The following is a 16,456-nucleotide window of genomic DNA, read 5'->3' as shown; positions in this document are numbered from 1 at the left end:
ATGAAGACCCTGCGACGTATGAAGAAGCGATGATGAGCCCAGATTCCAACAAATGGCAAGAAGCCATGAAATCCGTAATGGGATCCATGTATGATAACCAAGTATGGACTTTGGTAGACTTATCTGATAGCCGCAAGGTTGTCGAGAATAAATGGATCTTCAAAAGAAAAACAGATGCTGATGGTAATATTACTGTCTATAAAGCTCAACTTGTCGCAAAGGGTTTCCGACAAATTCAAGGAGTTGACTACGATGAGACTTTCTCACCTGTAGCGAAGCTAAAGTCTATGAGGATTTTGTTAGCAATAGCTACATTTTTCGATTATGAGATTTGGCAGATGGATGTCAAAACGGCGTTCCTAAAAATGCTGACAAGGTATGCAAACTTCAGCGTTCAATTTATGGACTGAAGTAAGCATCCCGGAGTTGGAACCGACGCTTTGATAAGGTGATCAAAGACTTCGGGTTTATACAGACTCATGGTGAGGCCTGTATTTACAAGAAAGTGAGTGGGAGCTCTGTAGCGTTTCTGATATTATATGTAGATGACATATTATTGATTGGGAATGATATAGAACTATTAAGCAGTATTAAAGGTTATTTGAATAAATGTTTTTCAATGAAATACCTTGGTGAAGCAGCGTACATTTTAGGCATCAAGATTTATAGAGATAGATCAAGACGCCTAATAGGGCTTTCACAGAGTACATACCTGGACAAGATTCTAAAGAAGTTTAGAATGGATGAAAGCAAGAAAGGGTTCTTGCCTATGTTGCGAGGTAAGGTCTTGAGTAAGACTCAAGGTCCGGCTACGGCAGAAGAAAGAGAGAGGATGAACAAGATCCCCTAGGCCTCGGCAGTAGGCTCTATCATGTATGCCATGCTGTGTACTAGACCGGATATCGCACATGTTGTTAGTTTGACCAGCAGATATCAGAGTGATCCAGGAATGGAATACTAGACAGCGGTCAAGAATATCCTGAAGTACTTGAAAAGGACTAAGGATATGTTTCTTTGTTATGGCGGTGACCAAGAGCTCGTTGTAACCAGTTACACCGATGCAAGTTGGAACACTGATCCCGATGACTATAAGTCTCAGTCTGGGTATGTGTTTGTACTGAATGGTGCTGCAGTAAAGCTGGAGCAGTTCCAAGCAGTGCACGGTGGCGAAATCTTCAACTGAATCTGAATATATAGCGGCTTCGGAGGCTTCATCGAAGTGGTATGGATGAAGAGGTTCATTGTTGAGCTTGGTGTGGTTCCTAGTGCATTGGACCCGTTAGTCATCTATTGTGACAACACGGGTGCCATTGCCAATGCAAAGGAACCAAGGTCACACAAGAAGCTAAAGCATATCAAGCTGCGTTTTCATTCGATTCGCGAGTACATCGAAGATGGTGAAGTAGAGATTTGCAAAGTACACACAGATCTGAATGTGGCAGATCCGTTGACTAAAGCTCTCCCTAGGGCAAAGCATGACCAACACTAGAATGCCATGGGTGTTAGGTACCTTACAATGTAATCTAGATTATTGACTCTAGTGCAAGTGCGAGACTGTTGGAGATATGCCCAAGAGGCAATAATAAAGTGGTTATTATAATATCTTTGTGTTTATGATAAATGTTTGCATACCATGCTATAATTGTATTAACCGAAACATTGATACATGTGTGTTATGTAAACAACAAGGAGTCCCTAGTAAGCCTCTTGTATAACTAGCTTGTTGATTAATGGATGATCATGGTTTCGTGATCATGAACATTGGATGTTATTAATAACAAGGTTATGTCATTAGTTGAACTATACAATGGACACACACCCAAATGAGCGTAGCATAAGATCAAGTCATTAAGTTCAATTTGCTATAAGCTTTCGATACATAGTTGTCTAAGTCCTTCGACCATGAGATCATGTAAATCACTTACACCGGAAGGGTACTTTGATTACATCAAACGCCATTGCGTAAATGGGTGGTAATAAAGATGGGATAAGTATTTGGAAAGTGTGAGTTGAGGCATATGGATCAATAGTGGGATTTGTCCATCCTGATGACGGATAGATATACTCTGGGCCCTCTCGGTGGAATGTCGTCTGATTAGCTTGCAAGCATGTGATTGGATCACAAGAGATGACATACCATGGTACGAGTAAAGAGTACTTGTCGGTAACGAGGTTGAACAAGGTATGGAGATACCGATGATCGAACCTCGGACAAGTAAAGTATTGCGTGACAAAGGGAATCGGCATCGTATGTAAATGGTTCAATCGATCACTAAGTTATCGTTGAATATGTGGGAGCCATTATGGATCTCCAGATCCCGCTATTGGTTATTGCTCGTAGAGGAGTCTCGACCATGTCTGCATAGTTCGCGAACCGTAAGGTGACGCGCTTAAGGTTCGATGTCGCATAAGTAGATTTGGAATATGGTATGGAGACGAAGTTTGTTCGGAGTCTCGGATGGGATCCAGGACATCACGAGGAGGTCCGGAATAGTCCGGAGAATAAGATTCATATAAGGGAAGTTGATTTCTAGGTTTCAGAAAAGTTCGGGATTTTTCCGGTGAAAGACTGGAAGGTTCTAGAAGGTTCCGGCGGGGTCCACCATGGGGAACAAGACCTAGGAGGGGCCCACATCGGCCGAGGGAGTGCTGCCCAGCCCTAATGGGCCAGGCGCACCAAGCCTCAAGGCCCAGGCCGGCCAACCCCTAGGGTTTCCCCAAAACCCTAGGGGGATCAACTTGGGGGGAAGATTTCTCTCTTCCCCCCACTTGGCCGCCGGCCCCAACCCTAGAGGGGAAAGCGGGGCCACCCCAACTGACCTGGCCCCCTATATAAAGAGGGGAGGGGGTGGCCGGCCACTTCATCCCTCAGACCAAACCCTGGCCGCCCCCTCTCTCCCTCCACCATATGATGTTCCGGCTTGGCGAAGCCCTGCAGCTTTTCTTCCTCCACCACCACCACCACGCCGTCGTGCTGCTGGAATTTGGAGGAGATCTACCACACCTCCGCTGCCCGCTGCAACGGGGAGAGGAAGGGCTTCATCGACACCGTACGCGCGACCGAGTATGGAAGTGCTGCCGGATTGCAGCACCGGGACGATCGTCTACACCAACAACGAGATTAATCTCGTAGGCTTTGGAATCTTCGAGGGTTAGTCTCATATCCATCTCGTTGCTCCGATCTCATAGATTAGATCTTGGCTTTTCCATAGATTAGATCTTGGATTTATTCGTCTTGCGGTAGGAATTTTTTTTTCTATGCAACGAACCCATCAGTATGATGCCCACATGCGCCAGTGTCAATGGTGGCATCCCCCAAATCTGAGGTCCCCTAGAAACAACAGAGCAAGAGATGCCCCATCATCGCCTGCAACTAGGAAAACGACACCCAGTGGTGTTGCCGTTGATTGTGGCATCCTCACCAGCTTCAGTAGCTGGACCACCGTCCCATCCTCACCGTGGACCGCTGCACCCGATGGCCCAAGAGATCCACCGCCATGAAACCATCACCGTCACAAGGAAGCACCACCACTGGCTAGATCCCTTTGCATTGAGGTTGAAGACAACCAAAGGTGGAGGATGACACATCGCTGCTTAACCTGCGCCAGGGCCATTTATAGGTCGCCCTAAGGCGCCTACTCAAGTTACACTGCCGCAACCACGCCTTTGAGCCGTGGTGGAGGGACGCCCCGCCACCATCATCCTCCCGCACGTGCCTAGTTGGGATCCGGCGGCAGCTATAGTTCGGTCCAGGGAGGGTGCCAGGAGAGGGAGGGATCCCAATATATCACTCCTTGCGAGAAACTTGACAACCCGACCACCTTAGCCTTTGGTAGTGTTGTCATTGCAGCTCGTGAGTTGAATGATGACCGCTGAGATGGCAGTTTTCAAGGCTAATGAAGCTTTCATCGAATCATTAACATCGGCAACAACAATTTCTGGCTTGGCGTCAACCAGGTCGTAGACATTACCAATGCTAAGTTGAGTGCTACAAAAACAAACCCCATGAGCATTCTACAGAACTCAGGTACGAGAACATGAGCTTTGATATTCTTCCGGAAACGGTGGATTGGAGGGGCAAGGGAGCCATCGCCCCTATCAAGGATCATGTACTTTGCGGTAAGTACACTAATACTAGTTGTTTATTGAAAATTTGTATGGTAATATATGTTGTAGAAATGGTAGATAACATTCTAGAAACACAATTCTTTGTAGGTTATTCTCGGGCATTTTTTGTTGTTGCTGCAACTGAGGGTATTGTGAAGCTGAAAATAGGAACATTAGTCTTGTTAGCAGAGCAAGAGGTGGTTGATTGTGATGTCAATTGCCAGGATCAGGGCTGGGAGGGAGGGATCATGGATGATGCCTTCAAGTTCATTATCTAGAATGGAGGCATTGCCAAGGAGTCTAGCTACCCATACACCGTTGCTGATGGAAAATGTAAACTAGGTCCAATAGCGCCTCAGCCATCACCAGCTATGAGGATGTGTCGGCCAATAATTTGGCAGAACTCATGAAGGCAGTGGTTAACCAACTTGTGTCGGTAGCTTTAGACGGAGGTGACATGACATTTCAATTCTACTCTGGTGGGGTGATGACTGGCTCTTGCAACACTGATTTGGACCATGGAATAGTGGGGTGAGGACGGATACTTGAGAATGGAGAAGGACATTGCGGACAAGAAAAATATGTGTGGTCTACCCATGGAACCTTCTTACCCCCACAAATAGTTAGGTCACCAAATGCCACTTAATCATAGACATGGACAACAGTTCAATAAATAAGGTCCACATGGTCTTCTGTAGTTCTCATGTGTCTGTACAATGTGTTACAATAATACTATATTCTATGTACATACTTTAATACTTTGTGCTTGAACTGATACTCTATGATATGATCTATCTAAAAGATTTATTAAGAACACATGTTGTTCTCTGCCATACAAGATTCAAATGTCTAGTTAAGATTCTTGATGTTAAATGTTAAGAGACATAGACATATGTATGGTCTCATAATTACACATTTAAAGGATATTTTTTATTTCATAACAAAAGTTGGAAGCATCCTGTATAGACACATTTAACAACCGGTTTTCAAAGAATCCAATTCAATCCACCAAAGATATGAGAAAACTCCCACATTCCAAAAAAAGCCTAACTTGTTGTACTTTGTGGTATGACCTGATGGCAAGGACATGTGAGACATGGTTCTATTATATATACATACTTAGTGTTTTTTGCTATTTTTGATTAAAACCAAGACATTTGTGTGTTGTTGTACTATATACATTTATTTTACTTTAGGTAGGGAAATGGTAGATAATTCCTAGTTATACAGCAACCAATGTGTCCAAAGAATTTCACATGAAACAAAGAATAATCATTATTCATTAATGGACACAACTTTTTTTTCTATGGAACATCGATGAAACACCACAAACCACAGATAAATATAATATCGTAAATTTCTAGTAATGGTTATAATTGTCAATGTGAATTTATGAGAATTATTTAAATGAAATATAACATCTAGACCTTTTCTCATAGTTAGGTAATATACGAAAATTCTAGCATCAGCGAAAACCAAGTGGTTCAATTGTACATCGACTCCCCAGACAAAACATTGTTTGCTGAGGATTTGTGGAGGCCACCTCTGTTGCTTTTTTGTTTAAAAACATACACAAAATGTTGTCCTCTGGTAGCATCTATAGGGCTGAGATCACTACCTAGTACCTACATGCTTCTTTTGCATTGTTATAACTTTAAATTGAGAAATACTTTGCCGCGAATGCAACAATATGCATGTCTGAACTTCCTCTTGCCTGCATAGCCTTCTTAGCCATTTGCATCCATTTTTCAGCATTCTTTTTGTACTTATCCTTTCTTTCCCCGTCCATCACCTCTCTAATGCACCTCTCGATTTCCCCACTCCTTAGGAATCCATTATCGCTCTTCCGTGCTTGCACACCCATGCCCCACACGCTCTCCACATATTTTGAGATGGTGGGTTGGTCTGCCCAATGTGGAATGCCCACAAGAGGCACACCGCTAGCAACGGCTTCCAGTGTTGAGTTCCATCCACAGTGGGTAACGAAACAACCTACAAGTATATGCATCAATTGAAATGAATTTTTATTTTTTCACCTTATCATATCTGGTAGTAGTCTTGGCCAAAATAGAGTAAAGGAAATGTAGAGCTATATCATACCAATCGCCCGGTGTGCAAGAACCTCGAGTTGGGGGCACCAAGAAACAATTAATCCGGCCTTCTCACATTTGATCTTGAGGACTTTAGATAACTTGTGTGCCTCATTTGATCTAACAACCCATATAAAAGGTTTACCGGAATCACAAAGTCCGTTGCCAAGCTCCTCCAGCTGAGTTGCGTCATAGTTGGAGACGGTCCCATATGATACAAGCACAACAGACGAGTTGTCCTGCTTCTCCAGCCAATCCATGCACGGTGCATTGCAATTGAACAAGTTGAACCCATAAGACTTGTTTGATGGAAGGCGATCATCGTCGAGGTAAAATGATGGCAATGTTGGGCCTATCATCTTTGCTCTCCATATTAACTCCATGTACTCTGCCTCCTGCTCAGTTGACAAGGTGTTGAAAATAAAAAATCCTTGGATATATGGAAGTGTTGTTTGAGACTTTTAATATGGTCTAAATCCTTCGTTATGTAGAAATGTTGTTTGAGAAATTATACAATTTTTCCACTAAATTTATACTACTCCCTTCATCTTGATCCATCATACTTGTCGTGGTATTATTTTTTAATTTAAATTTGAAGTAAAACCATGACAGGTATTATGAATAGGAGGAAGTATCTTACATTAATGTTTTCCAACAAATTATAATAACTATTGTATTTTGGAGATAATCTCACACTATCTATAGAAAATTTGTACTCTGATCCATAGGGTTTATTATTTTCAACGCCTATAGCGTCCGAGCACGCGCTGCATAATACAGCGTCCGGCGGGGGGGGGGGGATAAGCGCAGCGCGCAGCAAACGTTTACATCGCGTTTACAGCGACCTATAGCGCGCCGATTTTTAGTGCGCCTGTTGGAGATGCTCTAATCCCGAGATATCCCCTCCCATTCCCTCTCATCCCCACATTTTTTTGTCTAAATTGAAAATTCTCCATCATAATAGTATATTTTTTGGAAGGGTATTTGAGGGATTTGGTAAACACCAAACCCATTTCATCTCCATACCCATTGAGAAGAAAAATACAAAAGAAGTAAATAAAGCCTTAAGGTTTTAACAAGCGTAGGGGAGAGTGTATGAAGCCAAACTTATTGAGTGATCGACGAGAGCAGACGTATATGGCTTACCTTTGGCTCGAAGTCGCGGAATGAGTTGACGAGCACGTCGTCGGCTTCTTCTAGCCCCTCGAACTGCCGAATACATGTCCTGGTGAACACAGGCTGGGACTCCGGCACCGCCACGAACGGCGGCATGTCCTCCGGCCCCAGCTCCACGCTCAGCGCTCCCCTCGCCACCAGCTCGCGCCCGTCCGTCGCGGGCAGCGCCATGCGCCCCGCCCACAGCTCCCCGTAGATGATGTCCACAGCGCACGGCTGGGAGAAGAACGCCGCGGTGGCCACTCCGGCGGCGCGCGCCACGGGCAGCGCCCACGCGAGGTGCGGGTCGTACACGAGCACGCGCACCGGCCGACCCGCGCGCGCCTCCGACGACAGTAGCTCCCGCAGCGTGTCGGACCCCACGGCCTCCATCCGGGAGAAGTACTCCGCGTAGTCCGGGCACGAGGCCATGCCGCCGGCGTCGAAGCCGTCGGAGATGGCGGCCACGCGGAACGGGTCGCCCGGTGGGTCGGTGGAGGAGAGCACGTAGCGGGTGACGACGAGGGTGGGGCGGAGGCCGTGGTAGGCCAGGCGCTGGCCGAACTGGAGCATTGGGTTGGTGTGCCCCTGCGCGCCCGGGAACGGCAGGAAGAACACATTCCCGCCGCCGTCGCCGCCTCCATGGCTGACGCTCTCGCTGGTGGTGATTGTGGTCTCCATGTTTCTGGTGTTCCCAGTATCTGGTCATGGATCGACGGATAAATAGGCACGAAAGACTCGAAGCAGAGTGGCGCCCAAGGTTGCTCCTCGGGACAGTCAAATTTGTTTCCACGCTCCTTCTGGTGGCGAAACTGGATTTTGCACTTGACTGGATCTTGGTGCCTTGTGGTGGCGGGTGAAGGTCCGAGGAAGGTGCTGCGCCTGCATCCTACACCATACGCATCCGCATCTTCGCTTCACAGGAACAGAGTAATCTACTCCCTCCGGTCCTTTTTAATTGACTCGAATTTAGTACAAAGTTAAAAGAGACCGGAGGGAGTATCATGCACATAAAATATTGCAAAGGAGACACTGACGCATTTGCTTATTTACTCATTCACGTACCGGAGTACGTGATTCCAGGTTAGTTAAAATACATCAGAGTACCTTCTAGTTGTACTCCCTCCATTCCACCAAAAACATCTAGATAAATCTAAATTTTGATAAATCTTAGATAATTTTTATGATAGAACCTTGGTGACAAATTTAGATACTAACACAAACCGTTGGCTGCCTCTTAAACCTGCTTTCACTAATGATTTGTTACGGCCAAGCCAACGCGTTATCACAAAAAAAGATGCATTTGCATATATTCTCTCTAATCTCTTTTAATTGACTCGAACTTTGTACAAAGTAGGTTCCTTAATATTTAATAAGACCCAAGTTTACAAATTGCAAATAGCTTACGGTACTTTAAATCGACAATAGTTTATGTTTAAAAGTATGGGCAATGGAACATGTAACAATCAACCATGCAGAAAATTATGCGCTATCAAACACCACCGGTCGATGATAAAATTAAGCAACACCATTGTTGCCAAGACCATCTCCGCAACTAGTTGAAGCACCATGACCATCATCGGCGCAGGCACCTCCAGGTTCTTGCTTTCTCCGTTGCATTATCTCATGTCTTCTCATCTCCCAAAACAATCTTGCTATCGCATCCATTTCCCATCATCATGATCTTGTTCTTCTTGACCATGATGTCATCCCTCACCTTGTTTTCCTCAAGAAGGATTTTTCACTCCTCAAACGCGGTCTCACACTTCTCATATTCTGGATTTAGTGCCACTTTTCCTCCTTGTGTTGTTATTTCTTCTCAGCCAGGTCATTTTTTGCTTCAATTGTATAGCCACAAATGTTCGGGAAAATTTGCTAATGGACATTGTAATTTTTGCGCATTTGCCAAAACACACCGCTAGAACTTGTCTTTGCGCAGTACCATTATTATTCCGTGGCACGTTTACCAGAACGCCAAAAATGGAAAATTACATTTCTTTTTATTAGGATGACCATCCACGACTGGTTTCGAACGGTTTTCTTGTGAGTTACAATTTTGGTTCAGGTGCTTCACCGGTTATTCCTGGTTTTTTTCTGAGTTGCAATTTTGGTTCAGGCGCTTCAACGGTTTTTTCTGGGCCCTTGGGCCCTTGTTAGTCCGTACGTATGAATCTGTGATGCAAAAGTGGCTTTGTTATGTTCCCTATTATTCTGTAAGTATGAACAGATGGAAACAAATAACTTGCACCATTTAGTCATGAACCGAACCATATTTGGGGTACTAGGAACACTGGCATATTAAAATAAGAATTTTGACAACACGTGATCCAAATGCTCAACATAACAGCCCACAAATTGACGTGTCGAACATAACCAAACCGATTAACACTGACGTATATAGCGTTCTAGAGTCAACATAACAGCTCACAAAATGACAGGTTTAAACACAGATTGAACGTGTTCAACTAACAAAAGTAACAGATCGTGTATATCCTCTATATTTTGTACGTCATACAATATTCAACTTCACTTTTTGGCCTTTTTACCTTCAACTTGGGAGTTGTTTTCTTCATAGCTTTAAGCTTAGCAACAATTTTCGACCCCTTGCGCGACTTCTTGCGGCTGCAATAATACACACATTTAAATCACACTAGACAACAAATATCATGTAAATATTGCAAAAGAACTTGCATATATGATTACCTTCTTTTCATAGAGCTATTGTTGGTATCAATGGTGCAATCAAGTTGTTTTGTTGGTGTGAACATTCCGTGTAAACCTGCAGAATCAAGATCTAATTGTTGCTTGCGACTGCAAGAAAGGTATGAAGACAAGTTTAAACATTTTTTGCTAGCATGTAAATAGAGCGAAGAAATTGCGGATTTGATTACCTTCTTGTCATTGGGCTACGAATATCCATGGATGGAGTCGAGGCCTTTGAGGGTATAGTTCTGAGTAACCACAGATGATTCTTCAACGTGTGCATATGGTGGTTCAATCAGTTTAGCTTGTGGTTGAACTTCAATTGCCTTCTTGCTCTTGTTCCTCACTCTCTTCGGTTTAGGTGGTGCGGGTGGAGGTGCATTAGGATCAAGCACCGTCTTATTGCAAGTTTTCTTCTATCCTTTGTATCTTCTTGTCCTTGGCCTTCCAGCTGCACGTTTCAGAACAGGGGGCCAAAGTTTGAAGCCAAGGTCTACCTTCGGACATTGATGCCTTTTTGTCATACCTGCCAAGTTCTGCCATCTTGAAGCTGACTTGCATGTATCCTCCACTTACACCTCTTAGCTTTGCAATATCCCCTATTCCTTGTTACCTTGGAATATGGAGCTGCAATTTCATATTCAGCCTTTACTGCATATTGCTTAATTGCATTCTTAAAGCATCTACCATCTTCAGATGTAATACCAACTTCAATTTTGGGTTTCTCAAAATCTGTCACATGGATAATGGTTTCACAACCAACCGTGTCATCCACAACAACGTCATGATGAAATGACTCATCGGAATCATACCCATCATCAAAGTTGGATTCATCAGAGTCAGTTAGCAACTCTTTGTATTCACACTCATCATCATCTACACCAACATACTCAACTTCCGCATCAACCCAATCATCAAAAATAGGTGATTCCTCGCTGCTAGAAGACTCATGGTCACTACGAGCGAAGTCATGTTCAATGTCAGGACGCTGTTGTTGCTGGAATTGAAGGGCCGTTTAGTTGTGGCACACAACTAGATGTTGCTGGAATTGAAGGGCCGTTTAGTTGTGGCACACAACTAGATAATCAGGATCATGCGTGTATAAGAAGCATTAAGCTCACGTAATGTCTTTGGATCATATTCAGCATCTTTTACTTCCGATAATATCAGTGGGCTATCTACAGCAGTTACCTTAACTGGACAAGCATGCAACAACATTTCTACATTTCGGCACCAGCAGAACTCGACAGAAGTAAGTGCAGATAAATACCTAGCAGCACTATTAGCGGTTGTCTTGACCCAATAGTTGGCTAACCATGAATTTGTTTCCAAAATTACTCTCACTTGGCCCCTGAAAAAAATAATACTGAATAAACAGATCGATGGACAGGGCCAGCAGATTGCTTAAGATTGCTTATGAGACGTGAGCTGAGGTGGCACATGTTAAAATTTTAATAGTACCTTGCCCCGAAACCCTGCCCTCCCCTTCCGCCCCCCTCCTGCGCGGCATCCTCAAGCCCCCAGCGGCCCCTCTTCCTCCACCCTTCAGGTCGTCGCTGCTGCCGTCTCGGTGGAGGTGGAGGTGCCCCTAGCGTCGAAGGACGATGGGGCGGAGAGGGCTCCACTACGGTGTTCCATGGGAGGCGGTGAGGCGCAGGCGGAGGATGCCAGGCAGCACGACGGCGATGGCCATGGCCTGATGCACTTCGCCGGTCTTTATGGAGGAGTGGGTGGAGCGTGGCGGCCTTCGCCCCCGGCGGTGGCGGCGATCTACGCATGATTTGGGTCCTCTTGGCCCCAATCGACACAGGATCCATGGCTTCAGCCAAGCCATCGTCGGTGCTTTGTGCCGCCTCATTCTTCTCTGGTGATCCGACAAGAGCGTGGGGGCTGCTGGTCTAGCAATAATGGTGGCGGTCCTCGGATTTCTCTCATGCGAATATGAAGACCTACCGGAGGCTAGTCTGCCTTGATCTAGTTGGAGTGATGAGTTTTGGAAAGCTCTGCCGGCGAATGGAACAATTCAGCTTTTCCTGGAGTTTGCTGGATCGGGTGGTATTCGGTCGCGCGCACTCATGCTTTTATTCCGACCATTTGGTTCTGGAGGGAGTGGCGCAAAACTCTATTCTATATTGACATCAAGTGACTTATTGGTCCATGGTGAAGTCACAAGAAGGAATATCATGAAGGCCGGATTGGAGGACTAGCTAAGGGAGGTTCAAGTCTCTGTGTTGTTTAGGAACTTGCTTGGCGTTCCGGGCTCTGGAGCAGTGGTATGGAAGTGGGGGTGGCACCACATATGAAGTTCAGAGTCCTACCTTTCGGGTTGAAAATTCAAGGTCTGGGCTTAAATTTTTTTTTTGATAAAGGGAATATATTAATATCAAAAGATACCAATTACACCCTGGCTCTGCAACAATGCAACACCCTAATGGCAGTACGGATGCACACATCCAAAAAAAAAAAAAAACTAAGAAACAAAAGTCCCGGTATAGCATCCTAGGCTTAGCAACAGCAATACAACCACCACCGAGACAACACCTGAAATACAGTATCTCCAAAAAAGACGCATCCAAGAAGGAAACGGTGCACCAGCACCATTGTCGCCCGACCAACGATCTTATGTTTTCACCCTGAAGATAGTCCCCGCTCTCAAAACAATGCCTCCAACAAGATCATTGCCAGGCACAACCAGTTAAGGCCAGACCTTGGGTTTTCACCCTGAAAGGTAGGACGCTGAACTTCAACTGTGCTGCTGCCCCCACTTCCATATCACTGCTGCGAATCCCGAGACACCAAGTCAGTCTCTCAACAACGCGGAGACTTGAAACTCCCTTAGCTAGTCCTCCGCTCCGGCCTTCATGTTATTCCCTTCATCTCACTACATCCTTGACCAAAATGTCACTTGATGCTAACACAGATCAGAGCTTTGCGCCGCTCCCTCCAGAACCAATCGGCCGGAATAAAAGCATGGGTACGCACGACCGAATACCACCGATCCAGCAAACTGCAGGCAAAAAAAGCACTGTTACATTTGCCAGCGGCGCCCTCCGGAACTCAACATTCCAGCAAGATCGAGAGGAGCAAACCTCGGGACAGTCTTCATCTTCGCCCAAGAGAGACCCTAGGACCGCCGCCTTTATTCAGGTCGGGCCCCCACGCCGGCGACCATCCCAAGCTGGCCACAGCTGCCGCCGGAGAGACCAAGCGCAGATCGCGTTGTCCGGAGACACCGCACACGCCATGGGCAACGCCGCAGCCGAATGCCAGCCCTCCACCAGCGATATCAACCATCGCCGGCTTCCATGCCTCTCCTCCTCACCGCCGGTACGCGGTGACAAATCGAAGACCCGGCACCACCATCCGCAGACCGGCCATCTCCGGCGAAGAAGAGAGCCGCCTCCACCGTCGAACCCAAGGCTGCTGCCCCGGGCGACCTCGTGCCGCGGGAGAATCCCGAGATCATCACCACGCACCGGTGAGAGGCGGAGGGGATGGTGCAGACCGCCGCCCACCACCAGCCACCACCGGCGTGCCGCCGACGGGGGTTGGGGGAGCTGCATCACAGATCAAGTCTGGCCGCCGCCCAGCCATCCGCGTCCGAGCGCCACCACTCAGCCATCCACAGGGGAGTCGGGGTGTTGTGGGTATACTTTATGGGTATATCAACGGCATGGCCTAGAACCGGCAAGCCAGGGTGGCCCACAGATGGTGATGTGGCATGTGGCCCATCGGGCGGCCCAGTTGCTGTAGATCCTGAAGGATGAAGTCCAGTCCAGGAGCAGGAAGCCGGATCTCAACCGACCTACGAAGGAGGCCGGATCCGTGAAGGCCCATGAAGTATCCGGATCCAGCACGTTCTCGAAGGAAGGCGGATCCTTGACGTACACGGCAAGATATTGTACCGTAGTTAGGCAACTTGTATTCCGGCTAGGACTCTCCGTGTAAACCCTAGATCCGTGCGCCTTTATAAGCCGGATCCCGGGAGCCCTAGAGGCACAACCACAACTCATTATAACAACGCGAAAGCGCCCAGATAATTCCAGACAAGCAGCAGTAGGCCCTGTCCTCGTGCGGGTGTTCCGAAGCCGGGTAAATCGCGTACCACCGTCCCGAGCGCACTCCGCCCTTTGGCCCCTACTTCTTCTCCCCCTCGTGAGGATCCCTCCTCCGAGGTACCGTCGAATAGGCAACGACAGTTGGCGCCCACCGTGGGGCCTTCGGCGTCTGGAGGCCGGAACCGGGAGGGTTCTACCTTCGGAGGCATCGGCGACACTATCGCCGTGGGGCGCGTCAAGTACGCCGGAAATTTCCCGATCGTCCCTGAGGATGAGTGCTGGATTCCGGCTAAGGCAAACCCCGCCAAGCTCTCCATCATCCCGATCGGCGGGATACACATCTTCATCGGCGAGACCGTCGATTCCGACGGGAACGCACTGGTAAGTAACGCTGACGCGACCGCCGCTGAGCAGGACGCAGTCGCAAAGATCTGATCTGAGTCGCAGGAACTTCTTAAGGAAGATTCCGCCTTAGATCTGGAAAACTCAAAGCCCACCCAATCCGCCCCTGAGCAGGAAATAACGGTGGAAGACCAATGCAGATCCGCTCGGGTCTCCCAGGTGTTAGAGAAGCAAAGGTGTCACTTCGTACACTTCATAGCCCATACCGCAGCGGCCGCCCCTCAAGAAGTCGGAGCAGGCCCCATGCAGGTAGAGGCACCGGAAAACGGCGACGCTCCGGATCAGCAGGAGGCTGTCGGAGAAAGCGACGCCCCGGGTGAAGAATCGATCCTGGGCAACCTCAGCCCAACCTCCGACGACACCCCCTCCATGGATACCGATGAGTTCGATCGCAAGGTGAAGGAATTCGGATACGGTGAACAGCCTGAAGTAGATTCCGCCCAGCCAAAGCAGGTTCTCGCAACCTTGGCCGCGCTGGATCAGCAGGAATCGGCAGATGGGCAAACCACTTCCGACCCACAGCCATCCTACGCAGGTACCCCGCTATCGCGGGAACGACCGCGTCAGGAAGTCCTGTCGCCAGAAGAACTGGTTCAGCAGGCAGGTATGGACGCAATAGCACACTCTGCGATCCTCAACAAACCAATAACCCCCGAGGAGGCTGCAGACCCGGAGGCTCTAGAAGCCAAAAGGCAAGAGATGCTGGCAACAGCCCAGAAAATCGCTCGAACCGCTGCAGCAATGCTGGATGAAAGGAAAGAAGCCGCACAATTCGTGGAAGGGTTCCAGCAGCGAGAACTTGAGGTTGACCAACAACTCGTAAAAGTCAAGGAGCTTGAACAGCACTGGAGAGGCAAGTTCACCGAGCTTCAGCAGGAGGTCGATCAAATCAGGCGGGAGGCTATCCCCCCTCGCAAGATCACTTTCGTGACCCCCACTGATCAACAGCCACTTGCGACCCCAAAGGACAACATGAAAAAGGCTGCGGAGATCTTGAAAAAGAAGGATGAGGAGATTGACATCGACTACTTTCGTACGCTCGTTGCCTCAACAATGAAGCAGCAGAGTAAGGCAGATACTTCGCGCAGGTTGGAATCTAATCCGGATCACTGTATCTCTACCGCGCAGAAAGACGCCCGCGTCAATCGCCGCCCTGATGATGAATCGCGCACCGGATCCACGGAGCGCAGAAGAAAAACAAAGGAACACCCGCATCCAATCCCTGTACCATCAAAGACACCTCCGTCAGATCCGAAGAAGGGAAAGGATGAAATGTACGCTGGTAGGGACAAGTACCGGAACCCGTCACCTCCACCTAACGGGTACCCGCGTCCCCCGCCTCCTCGCCGCCGCAGTCCAGTCGGAAACACCAGGCCCCATGGGGCCGGTGGAATCAACATCCGCGACATGCCGCCGCCGAGAACCAGGGAGCGTACGCCGGAACCACGTCGGAGCCGGCACAACGATCACGAGCCTGAGCCCAGGAGGAGCCGGAACGCGGAACGTGAGACGGAGCCCCGCCGAAGCCGGAACGATGGAGGAGACTATCACCAAGGTGAAGGTAGCCACCGGAGCCGGAGCGAGCCACGGGAAGATCGCCGGGAGTCAGAGGGCGGAAGCAAAAAATCTTACAGGCCCCCTCGCAGATCTCCATCACCACCACCCAGTGGCGGAGGCGGAGGCGGTGGCCGGAGATCTCGTTCTCGCTCAAAAATCCTAGGCGGCGGCCCACGTGATGCCCGAGAACGCCTCAATGAGTACAGATCCGATTACATCGGGCCAAAATGCTTTGGCAGGATGATTCGAGAGGAACCAAAGCCAAGGATGAACCTCAAGCTACCCGGAAACCTGAAGAATTATGATGGCACGGAAAGGCCGGATACCTGGATTGAGGACTACTATAATGCAGTAACCTTCGCCGGAGGAACCCCTAATATTGCC

At 48.0% G+C, this 16,456-nt stretch overlaps 1 protein-coding gene and 1 pseudogene across 1 annotated transcript; one reads left to right on the top strand and one right to left on the bottom strand.

Moving 5' to 3' along the window:
• The first annotated feature begins 3,877 nt into the window (after positions 1-3,877).
• Positions 3,878-4,730, top strand: LOC124673371 (annotated as a pseudogene).
• An 813-nt stretch (positions 4,731-5,543) lies between these two features.
• LOC124675770 (UDP-glucosyltransferase UGT13248-like) lies at positions 5,544-8,033 on the bottom strand. Its single transcript, XM_047211842.1, has 3 exons — positions 7,344-8,033; positions 6,208-6,592; positions 5,544-6,099 (listed from the first exon to the last, which is right to left on the bottom strand). Exons 1-3 carry the CDS (start codon positions 8,031-8,033, stop codon positions 5,762-5,764), a joined length of 1,413 nt encoding a protein of 470 aa, XP_047067798.1. The 3' UTR covers positions 5,544-5,761.
• Positions 8,034-16,456: the final 8,423 nt, after the last annotated feature.

This window comes from Lolium rigidum, chromosome 7 (assembly GCF_022539505.1).
Source record: "Lolium rigidum isolate FL_2022 chromosome 7, APGP_CSIRO_Lrig_0.1, whole genome shotgun sequence".
Classification (NCBI taxonomy): Eukaryota; Viridiplantae; Streptophyta; class Magnoliopsida; order Poales; family Poaceae; genus Lolium; species Lolium rigidum.
The sequence above is the reverse complement of the archived record's forward strand: the minus strand, read 5'-3'. Positions and strand labels throughout refer to the sequence as shown.

Excerpts from the sequence above, each read along its gene's own strand:
- LOC124675770 (XM_047211842.1), bottom strand. The coding sequence starts at position 8,033 with ATGGAGACCACAATCACCACCAGCGAGAGCGTCAGCCATGGAGGCGGC. Across the intron at positions 6,593-7,343 it reads TCCGCGACTTCGAGCCAAAG|GAGGCAGAGTACATGGAGTT; the intron begins GTAAGCCATATA and ends TCAACTGAGCAG. Across the intron at positions 6,100-6,207 it reads TCTTGCACACCGGGCGATTG|GTTGTTTCGTTACCCACTGT; the intron begins GTATGATATAGC and ends ATATACTTGTAG.